Here is an 11483-nt window from a genome sequence, read left to right on the forward strand (position 1 = left end):
GCCTGTGGGTCGCGACTCCCAGGGTAACCCAGTACTTTTACAGGGTCACATATCAGATATTTACCTTACAATCCATAACACTAGCAAAGTTACAATTATGAAGTAGCAGTGAAATAATTTTATGGCTGAGGGGTCACCGCAACATGAGGAACAGTATTAAAGGGTCACAGCATTAGGAAGGTTGAGAACTGCTCTAAAGAAATATAAATAACTAATGGACCATCAAGAGTAGCAGTGGGAGATATCAGTAGGCACCCAATACAAAGCATGTCCTTAGAGATTATTTAATGATGAGAGGCTTTTAGATATGTGAAATGGAAAATAGAAAGCTACAAGTCTAACATTAAAATAGTTTATAAGATGTACGTATAGTTATACATGCCCAAAGAAAGACTAGTATGGCTAGGAATGATGTAGCTTTGTAGTTTATGACAGAGTGCTTACTCTGCAGGCACTAGGCACTAGGTCCTAGGTCTGATTCTCTCCCCTCCTCCTCAAAAACAATTAAAACCCAGCAGGAAATGGATTAAAATATTATCACTGGGAGCTGAGTGGAGAGTTCAGTGGTTTTTCTTTTTGTTTTACCATTTTCTTCTTAACAATAGTATGGGATATTTCCCAATCGGGAAAAAATGGTGGAAATCGGCGAAGCTGAGACTTGCTTTCCCAGTCTCCTTTCCCACAGCACTTGTCCTCCCATGGTTTGGTATGGCTTAGGAATTACCTTCTGGGTGTCCTCCTGGCAAGGACCTTTTAAAACGCCTTTGTTCTTATACTACTTTATCATAGCGACCTCTGACTTCGAGATAATGCATTTATCCCCTGGCTATTATGACATTCCAGGAGAGGCTATAGGAGCCAGAGTGTCTGCCCACCTGACCCAGCATCCCTATGCCTGGCTGCTGACCCCATGCTCACCTCCATCACCAGGGCCTGCCTAGCAAGCCCCATCCCAAGATGAAGTGAAAGGACACAGAAACCCACAGGACTTATGTCTCTGTGCCTGACCTGGTTAAAGAATGCTTTCCCTATGGGCTGTCACATACTTCCTAGCCCTACAAGCTGACAGGTTTTATGACAATAAGAAAGAGACCTTCTAACATCATTACAAATAAAAGTCTCATTCAGTTTTGTCGCCCTATGATTTCTAGGTCAAAGAAAAACATGAAACAGAGAAAGAAGGAAAATATATCAAGCAAGACCAGACAGCTACTGGGCACATTTATATTTAATACATATGGATGAAGATAGATGTTATTTATAGAGCCCTTTCCATGTGTCACACTCGGTGTTAAAGGCTTTGCAAACTCTCATTTACTCCTCTACTGAGCTCTAGGAGATGGTGGGTTCTGCTGGTAGCTAGCACAGTGTATGAGAAGCCTTGGTAGGGCAAGCAGCCTGCTAATATTTAGAGCTTGGATTTGCCTCAAGTATGTGAAATGTGTGGACTCTCACCCACATCCCACTCACTGAAGCGACTTGTTACTTTGTCTTCCACCCCACTGAGATTATCAGGACTTTGTTCATTGTGGGGTTATTAGCAGTGGAAGATGCCCCTTACACGATGCACCTGTCTTGTTACTTACCTTTGAATCTCTTGGTTCTGATCTTGCTTCTTCAAGCACTTCTAACACCACCTCATCTCTTTTATAGAGTGGGAATAAGGTGTCAATCACCACTACCCCGTTTGAAAACACATCCATCAAAACAGGACCAGCCAGAAGGAACAGTTACAAGAGCCGGATGGTGAGAAGGAGCAAGAAGTCTAAGAAGAAGGAAAGCCTAGAAAGGTAGGTTGGGTCAGCCTTCTTGAAAGGTTGATATCCACCTGTGTGGGAGAAAATGTGTCCCTTATCCAGATTGTTTGAGAAAGGTGTGTTTCTCTATGAGAAATGTTATACCACAGTTCACAGCAGACATTAAAGTTCAGTGCATTACGTGGATAGCAGAAAGAGTTACTGAAGGTGTGTTGAGCACCTTCACCTGCTGAACCATCTCGTCAGCTCTGCCCCTGTGGTTTTGTTTCCCTTTGTCATTGTTTGAGCCTTTAGACACAATTTCAGGGCAGTTGGATTTGATAGGCTTGACCAGCAGGCATGTTTTCCACATGAAATCTGCAGTGACTAAGAAGGTCTTTTTTGCTGTCTCATTTTTAAATGTCATATATCACAAAATAACTTCAGTCTGGAAATGAGAGCGTTGTCTGACTAAAGTCTAATGAGGTGAAGCATGGGAAGGTGTACGTATAGGCTAAAGCTTGTGAGAGCTTGTGCACTGGGAAGGGGCATTTCTTTCTGGTCTGGGGATGGCTCCTTTGAGCTGCCGTAGTCATGATCCTTTGTTCACCCTAACCTGGGAGTTCATCATGCTAAGACTTTTGGATAGAAATGTAACAGAGGTGGTCTAGCCAAAGTGCTTTATTAACTCCAGGAAGAACAGTTATCATGTAGAAAAACAGTACAGAGCCCAGCTGAGGCAGAGAACAAATGGTGCAGGAGCCCCTTAAGTACTCAAATTGGTGGTTGGTAGGGGCTGGTATATTTTTGCTTTAGATATCTTAGAACCAGTAGGAGAGGGACAGTGTATGGTGTCAGAAGGTAGAAGGTGACTTTTATAAGCTTAGCACTAATTCTATAGTGATGTTTTGGGGTTCTTTCGCTTAAGAACTGGGGGTTGGGCCCAGCTTCATACACATAAGCAAGTGTTCTGCCACTGAGCAACATCCTCCATCCTCTTTTTATTTTTTGTCATTGTTTTGTTCTGAGACAGAACCCCAGTTTCCCAGGCTGGCCTTAAATTCACTCTGTAGCATTGTTTATATTCACTCTGTAGCCTAGACAAGCCTTGAACTTGGAATCCTCCTGTCTCAGCTCTCCAATGCACTGGGATTGTGGGCCTACACTTCCTGACTCAGCTTCTCATTTTCACAGTTGCATATCAACAGATAAGCCCCAAAGCCTAGAAAAACTTAAATAGCTCTGGAAGCACATGACGTATAGAGAGTTATGTATATTATAAAGAGTTATGTATACTGTAGAGATGGAAAGAGAAACAGGTTTCAAATCAAACAGGTAAGAGAGTTGAAGGAGACAGGGGGAAGTGGGATGCTTCTTCACAATTTGTAGAACTCCCTGACTTCTTATGTGTGTGGGTGTTGGGCCTGCATGTATGTCTATGTGCCATGCGTGTGCCTGGTGCCCACAGAGCCAGAAGGTGGTGTCAGGTTCTCTGGAACTGAAGTTAGACATGGTCATGATCCATCAGCTGGGTGCTGAGACTCAAACCTGGATGCCAGTGCTCTTAACTTCCGAACCACCTCTCTCGGCCTTTTATCCCAAATGCATTTCTTTCCCTTTTAGACAAGTTCTAGGTCACTCTGGGTTTTCTCTGAGGGGGCACTTCGTGTTTTCACTTTCTTCAGGTTATAGAGGAAAGTCGTTTTAGTGTTTAGCATTACAACAACTACCAGTGCTATCCCTAGGCCTCTTTGGTAAAACAACCATGTACAATTACTGCACCAATAAGCCATGGGGCATTTGTACACTTTTCTATAATGAACTCTTTTAACCCTGAATGCACATTTGTATCTGTTTTCCACTGATATGACAAGCCTGGACTTCACCTTGTTCTGTGTTTTCCATGTAAAGGCACAGCACACCTTGTGTTGGGCACATTTTCAAGTCCACAGTAGATCAAGCACAGCAAACAGCCCTTCACAAATAAGAGCCACTGCTCTATACCTCCCACCTTAAAGCACGTCTGTATCCATCCAAGACAACAGCCATTGGAAGGAAAGCTCTTATCTTGATTAAGTCGTGCCAGTAGCACAAGGCGTGGATGTACTCAGCAGTGAAGGAGTTACTAGTTTATAACTTTGTTACTATTTTTCCTGTTTTCACGCACACTGTCAGTCTCCTGAGAAAATTGTCAGTATGGAAGTGGCATGCTACCATTTTGTAGGTTGGCTGTCCTGTCTCTGTGTGACAGAGGTAGGGCTGGTGACGGGCCTTCCTATCATGAGGATGGTTGTAGAAAGTAAATTCTGATCCTTTGCTCCTGTCTCTGCTCAGGAGGAGATCTCTCTTCAAGAAGCTAGCCAAGCAGCCTTCTCCCTTACTCCACACCAGCCGAAGTTTCTCCTGCTTGAACCGATCCCTGTCATCTGGAGAGAGCCTCCCGGGGTCCCCTACTCACAGCTTGTCCCCACGGTCACCAACACCCAGCTATCGCTCTACTCCTGATTTCCCATCAGGTGAGTAGCTCTAGACTAGACAGCCCTAGAGCGTGGAAAGGAGGGCCTGTCGAAAGGCAGAAGCCAGGCAAGGATGAAGAAGCCAGGCTGGGTTGGCATGTGACAGATAGCACTTGGAGAGGACACAGTTTGGGACCGTTCTGACTGTTAGAATGAAGTGGGTAATAGGGCTACGGGAGGCTTGTGCGAGACGCCTTCCCTGCAGCAAAGGAAAGACACCTGGTTGCTCACAGTCCGTGTTTTCCACCCACAGGTACAAATTCCTCCCAGAGCAGCTCACCAAGTTCAAGTGCCCCCAATTCTCCAGCAGGTTCAGGGCACATCCGGCCCAGTACTCTGCACGGCCTGGCCCCCAAACTCAGTGGGCAGAGATACCGCTCTGGAAGGCGGAAGTCAGCTGGCAGCATCCCACTCTCCCCCCTGGCCAGGACACCTTCTCCAACTCCGCAGCCTACCTCCCCTCAGCGGTCCCCATCCCCACTGTTGGGACACTCACTGGGCAACGCCAAGATCACTCAAGCCTTTCCCAGCAAGATGCACTCTCCCCCCACCATCGTCCGACACATCGTGAGGCCCAAGAGTGCCGAGCCGCCCCGCTCCCCACTGCTGAAGCGGGTACAGTCTGAGGAAAAGCTGTCACCCTCCTATGGCAGTGACAAGAAGCACCTGTGCTCCCGCAAGCACAGCCTGGAGGTAACCCAGGAGGAGGTGCAGAGGGACCAGTGTCAGAGGGAGGCGACACTGCAGAGCCTGGAGGAGAGTGTCTGTGATGCACCTTCCCTCAGTCGGGCCAAGCCAGTGGAACGCGGCTGTCTGAAGCGCCCTGTGTCCCGGAAGCTGGGCAGGCAAGAGTCTGTGGATGACCTGGACCAGGACAAGCTAAAGGCCAAGGTCATAGTGAAGAAACCAGAGGAGAAACACGAGTCCCACCAGAAACCTCACAGCGTTGGTGGTGATTCAGAAAGCTATGCTCTCTTCAGGCTGGAGGAGAGAGAGAAGAAAGTGTACCCCAAGGGGTTGGACAGGTCAGGGCACTTTGAAAACGCAGCAGCAGAGTCGTCTTCTGTGGGAAGCCTGCTGAAGGACACTCTCCACAAGCAGGCCAGTGTGCGGGCCATTGAAGGGGTGGCCTCAGAAGGGGCAGCCTGCAGCCTGGCACCTGGGGAGCACAGCCAATCGCTAAGTGACTTTAAGCGGGCCTCGGCGTCTAGCCTCCTCCAGGACAGTACGTGTCACGTCCCTGACAGGCCCACTCCTGGGAAGGGTGAATACACAGAGAAGGGCTCCCAGGCCAAAGAGCTCCTTCGAAGTGAGAAACTGGACAGCAAGCTGGCCAATATTGATTACCTCCGAAAGAAAATGTCACTGGATGACAAAGATGATAGTCACTGTGCCATGCTGAAACCCAAGATGACAGCTAGCACCCATGAATGCTTGCCAGGGAACCCTGTTCGGCCCGTGGCTGGGCAGCAGGAGACCATGCCAGCCCCCGAGAGCCGGGCGTTTATCAGCAGTACCCACACATCTCAGATGAGTGCTGTCTCCTTTGTTCCTCTCAAAGCCTTAGCTGGCCGGGGAGAGAATGGAGGGGAGAAAGCAGGCTTCGTTGCTCCCGAATCCCCTGTGAGGAAGAGCCCCTCCGAATATAAGCTGGAGGGCAGGTCAGTTTCGTACCTGAAGCCCATTGAGGGCACACTGGACATCGCTCTCCTGTCAGGACCTCATGCCTCCAAAACAGAGCTGCTTTCCCCAGAGCCTGCACAGAGCCCCAGCCCAGGTGTTAGCATGGGACCCTTGGGGCCACCTGCTGTTCCTGGGAGCAGTGGGAAGAGTGACTCCATCAGCCGGAGAGAGCCTTCCTCCGCCAGCCTAAAGGTGAACAAATCTTACCTGCTGGAGCCTCGGTTCCTACCCCCAAGCCGGGGTCTCCAGGACTCCATAGCAGCTCCCGGGACAGAGCCAAAGTCGAAGCAGGACAGGAAGGCCACTCATCCTGCTGTCAGGACCACAGCAACTGTCACAGAGAGCCACCTCCAGCAGAAAGACAGTGGTCCCACCAAACACCAAGACCGCTCCGGTGACACCAAGGTCCTTCCTGGACCTGGGCAGACCCCACATAATGTTGAGCCAGCCAGGCTGGGTACACGTGCCCCGCTCCCACCAGAAGGGATCTCCTCGAAGGAGAAGCCATGTCTGAAGGAGCCATCTGAAAAGGTGAAGAGCGAAAGTGCCACTGTGAGGGATGATACTCACAGAGACCCCCGTGTGAAGCTGTGCCCCGCAGAGACTGGTAAAGCCAGTGACAATCCCAAAAGCCTCCCTTCTGGGGGAAGGATCCCCCCTGATTTCTACATGCAGACCCAGACCACGGAGAAAACACGGGCATGTGCAAAGACAAACTACAGAGATGGCCAAGATGAGGTAAAGTCCCTGGCCAGGGAGAACTCCTTCCACTCAGCTGGGCTTCTCTGTGAAAAGGAGGTAGGCAGGGCAAGAAAAGGCACAGAATCCAAACCTGAAGTCCCTGCCACCAGGCACCCTCCTCAGCCACCAGGAATTGAGGGCCAGAAGAGTGAGAAGCTCTCCCCTACCCCCACTTTGCAGAAACAGGCTCCCAGAGAGCCCAAGGAGCAGGGCCCACAGAGGCATGGGGCCAGCGGCCCTCCACAACCCCTGACCACCAAAGAGCTGTCTAACCCAGGAGCTTGGCAGCACTGCAGTTCTCCAAACCATACTTTTACCAAGGATCTGGGGACCAAGCCTGCTGCTACCGAACCCAACGCCAGCCTCCAGGACACTCCCCGACCCACTGCTGCCACCACCAGTGCTGGGCACAATGACTGCAGTAGCCATAAGTCCCAGCCTGGTCCTGATCCCAGCCCTTCAAAGTCTAAGCACCCTGACCGGTCCCTCTCCTCACAGAAGCCGAGTGCTGGGTCAGCAAAAGGCAAAGAGCCTGCCACTCAGCCCCTCGGTGGCTCCAGCAGAGAGGGGAAAGTTGGCAGCAAGGGCCCCTTGGACATGTTCCCTGCCATCTTGGCTACCCAGGGCAAAGCAGTTGATGTGTTTGGGCAGGGAGAAGGTAGGGTCACCATCACACTCCACACTGAAGAGAGTCCTCTAGATGCCAAGCTGAAAACCACCAGTGGAGGCTGTCCCCAAGAGATGCAGGAGAAGCATCCGCCCAGACAGGGACATCCAGAGTTCAGTGAAGCAGTAGACCAGAAACTTCTCACTTCTGGTGAAAAGCAAAGCCTGTCTCCAAAGCATCCCAAACCATCCACTGTGAAAGATGGCCCCACTCTGGGCAGACAGACAGACAAAAGCCCAAGTCAGCAGGCCTCCACTGGCGACAGGAGGTCAGAAGGGAAGAAATGCTCAGAACCACTTTATACTGCAGCCCCGGAGGGCTACAAGCTGGAGGCCAACCCTTCCCTGCACCATGGTGAGAGCCGACTCAGAGGCCCCGAGAGGCCAGCCATGGGCATGGGGAAGGGCTTCTCAGAGTCCAAGGGGAAAGGGTCAAGTCCTCAGAAGCCACTGGCTGAAACAGGTAAGCCCGGCGGAATGAAAAGGTCGCCCTCTGCCACTGTGCAGAGTTCTCTCCACCCAGCTGGCCCCCCAGGAAAGTCTCTGAGCTATTCAGCTAGCTTTCCTGAGGCCCAGCCTGCAGTACGAGAGGTCACCTCAGCCACCAGCAGCCCCTCATCCACCAAGGCTATCACGGGGACCTCAGAATGCCCAGCCCCCAGCAGCAGGGACCACAGAAAGTCCCAGACTGGGGGAGATGGCCGAAGCCAAATGACAAAGAGTGACTCTCTGCCCTCCTTCCGCCTCTCCAACTCTACCCTGGAGTCACAGCTCCCAGACCCACAGGTGCCCAGCACAGCAGGCCATCGGGACAGGGCACTGTCAGTAACTGCTACCACAGGGGAACCCAAAGGCAGAGAGCTTACCCAGCCTCCCCCAGCCAGGAAACAGAATGTGGGCAGGGAGGTGACCAGAGCACCCCCAGCCCAAAGCACAGACCGCCCCCTCCCTCTTTCCTCTGAGAAGGACTTTGTTGTGCGGCAGAGGAAGGGCAAGGAGAGCTTGCGTAGCAGTCCTCACAAGAAGGCCTCCTAACATGCAGCCTTGGAGACAGGGCTGAGACCCCGCCTGAGCTTACATGTAACTGGGTCTTTGCCACCTTACCAACCAGCACTGTATGGGAATGTCCTCCAAGCAGAGCTCGGAGGCTCACTGAGAAGGAGGAGGAGGAGGAGGAGAGATGGAAAAAGGGAACTTTCTTCCAGATGCCTTCCCAGTTGATACCGGTAAAACTGTTGCCAGATAGTGTTTGTACAAAACCTACCTTTCCAGCCCTGTGTGCTGGTGAGGAAGTCTCTCTGTACATACCTAGCAATGTGTTTGGTTCGGGGTGTAGAGTGTGTACCTTGCTGATGACCACCTTGTTGACCGAAGCATTTCTAAATGAAGATGTTTGTTTTAACATCTAACCATAATGTAGTAATGAAGCAAAGTGGTCAGAGCTGGGTGTGTGTGGAAATAGAAACCCACCTACGATCGCGTATGTACACATCCACCTACGTGTTTTGATCTGTGGTTTGAGAATAGTTAAAGGCTCCGTTTGTATAAGTAGAGTTAAAGATGAAAGAAAGCCCTAAATACAGTAAGTAGATGGTGAGTTTTTGTGTGTCTATTTAACCACGGTCTCTGATCATACTGAATCTGGCTACCTGTATTCTGAGCTGCTGCCTTTGGGGCCCTCTGCTAGGAGTGGTGGAGCCAGGCATCTGTTTGACAGTCCTTGTAGGGGACATTTTGACCCTCAGGTCCAAGTGGCTAAAAAGGCAATCGTCCTTGTCTCTGGGCTATATGTCTGGTCTTCGCCTGAGGGCTCACAGGGACTAGAAACACACTGCAGGTCAGCTTTCTTCTTTCTTTCCCTCCTTTCCAAGCTCCTACCCTCAGGCCTTTATGCTGTGAGTCCAAGAAGCACATGTTTGTGGTGGGTGCAGCACTAGCCCTACCCACCAGAAAACAGGAAAATCACTGGTTGCACACTGATCTGCTAATACTTAGGTGGAGTGATATGCATTAGGCATTGGAAGAGGTTTTAAATTTGCTTTTGTGAGGAAAAGGGGGTGGGGTGGATTTTGGCATCATAGCATATATATTAAAGAATAATCAGGACATCAGATACATTTTAATACATAGCTGGGGCCTTATGTTGTAGATGAAGCTTGCTGTTTTTAGCAAGTTCCTGGGTTTCACATTCATTTCTGATGCATCGAGTAGCTCCATACATTTCATAACATGATCTCTTTATTTGTATGCAAAAAATTACTGTATTAATAAAGAGCAGCATTTTGTAACAAAGAGACTGGAGCTATTTGGTGCTTGAATGTGACCATCCTTTTTACTTTTGCTAAGCCTTATTTAAATTTTGTATACCATGAAATATGTAGAGTCTGTCAGATCATTTTAGTGCCGAGGGTTTTTCTGATTTGTTTCTGTTGTCGCGGTTTTTTGATGGCTTGTTTTGGACTGTAAGATGGCACTTGCTGAAGTAAGTACTAAGGCACAATGCATATACGTTATTATAAAATGCTTGGGATCCATATCAAGACTTTGTTGTGTAAGAGGGGAAAAATTACTAATGAATCTAGCACCAGACCCCTTGGGGGTGTCTTGGTAGCTTTCCACCATAAACCTGTTTATGTGAGCTCACCCTGTGGACTGTAAATCACCTTGTAAGATTGTAAGCACTCCAGAAACAGAGGCATCACATCACTGACTGCTTGATTGCCAGTTTTTGCAAAGCCGGTTGGCGATTGGAAAAAAAATGGAAAAAGGAGTGTCCTCTTACGGTTCTAGCCATCCCCATCACTACATTGTGAAACTGTATAACAAGCAAATACTTTTACAGGAACTCAAATGGGTCTCAGAAAAATGGTCTCAAAGCTTATAATGCATATTTGGTTGGCAGATCTAATAACCCGATCCTTCCCCACTCAGACATCAGGATGGGTCTGTCCAGGAGGTAGTTCATGGTTTACAGCCTTTGCTTTCTAACTGTCCGGTTTTCTTTAAAGCACAACTTGCTGCTTGTTTACAAAGGATATTTTTATGTATATTTTGTATAGTGTATTATCATTTTGCCAAATATGGTTTTGCATTTTGGACGAGTAAAGAGTACTTAAGGTTGCTTACGTGTGATACCTGTTTGTTGTGACTCTCCCCCAACCAGCTGGTAGAATTTCTCCGTGTTCTAGTTGGTCAGTCTCCGTGTGGTTGTAAGACGTGCCCCTTAGTAGGACTCCCAGCTGTAGACTTACCAGCTTCAGTTTGTTAGGATCTGTGCAATAAAAGTGTTTGCAGTCTTATTTTCTCCAAGAAACCGCCCCATGAATGTCATAATTGTTGTATATTGAACAAATATTTATACTTATGCAGTTGCATAACATTGAATAAAAATTTAGCATGAAAGATGACTGACATGGTTTATGAGGGGTTTTTGTCCACATATGTACACATGCTCACCACTTTCCAGAGTATTACAGATGATCACTTGGGTTCTTTATGAATGGTTTTTGATGAGTTCGATGGTTTGCCTGTTTTCTTTTTGCTCTACACAAATAGTTTGTTCTTCAAGGGAAATCCTCCAGTTTATATCTGCTTTGTTTTTACCAGCATCCGTTCCCCCTGTTCACCACTTTCCCAGGAAGGAGATCTCGTCTCCCATTGCTCATCAGATTCTACAATCTCACTCTAAACATTACCCCGAATTTCAGAAACCCCCTTTCCCTACTTCCTTCCTTACTGACCTAAAGAAGAATCTATACTTGGTAGCTTTCAGTCTTCCTGTCATTCTCTCTATCAGGGTGTAGCTTCCACATACTATCAATGTTGGTTTGAAGGGCATCAGTGCAACCTGGCTGAGTGCAAAGACTACTTCACAACATCACATATGTGGACCCTTGCCCCACCCCATAGTCAGTATCTCCCAACACTATTATCATCATGGCTGGATAATGCAGACATACAGGCAGACGTGGTTCTGGAGAAGGAGCTGAGAGTTCTACATCTTGATATGCAGGCAGCGGCAGGGGACTGTATATAATACAAGGCCTACCTAGCTTGAGCATATATGAGACCTCAAAGCCTGCCGCCACACTTCCTCCAACAAGGCCACACTTCCTAATAGTGTCACTCCCTATGGGCCAAG

The 11483-nt window shown here is 48.7% G+C and overlaps 1 protein-coding gene across 16 annotated transcripts in view; it reads left to right on the top strand.

The window, feature by feature from the left end:
* Mast4 (microtubule associated serine/threonine kinase family member 4) overlaps positions 1-10749 on the top strand; it is a 575239-nt gene extending 564490 nt beyond the window's left edge. For all 16 annotated transcript variants that reach the window (XM_040729116.1, XM_040729119.1, XM_040729117.1 and 13 more), the window contains 3 exons: positions 1654-1790; positions 4071-4252; positions 4506-10749. In XM_040729116.1, the coding sequence (XP_040585050.1) occupies positions 1654-1790; positions 4071-4252; positions 4506-8377 (4191 nt within the window). In that variant the 3' untranslated portion in view covers positions 8378-10749. The remainder of the gene's footprint in view (positions 1-1653; positions 1791-4070; positions 4253-4505) is intronic.
* The last annotated feature ends 734 nt before the right edge of the window (positions 10750-11483 follow it).

The sequence above is a fragment of the Mesocricetus auratus genome, unplaced genomic scaffold (assembly GCF_017639785.1).
Source record: "Mesocricetus auratus isolate SY011 unplaced genomic scaffold, BCM_Maur_2.0 Super-Scaffold_100020, whole genome shotgun sequence".
Lineage (NCBI taxonomy): Eukaryota > Metazoa > Chordata > Mammalia > Rodentia > Cricetidae > Mesocricetus > Mesocricetus auratus.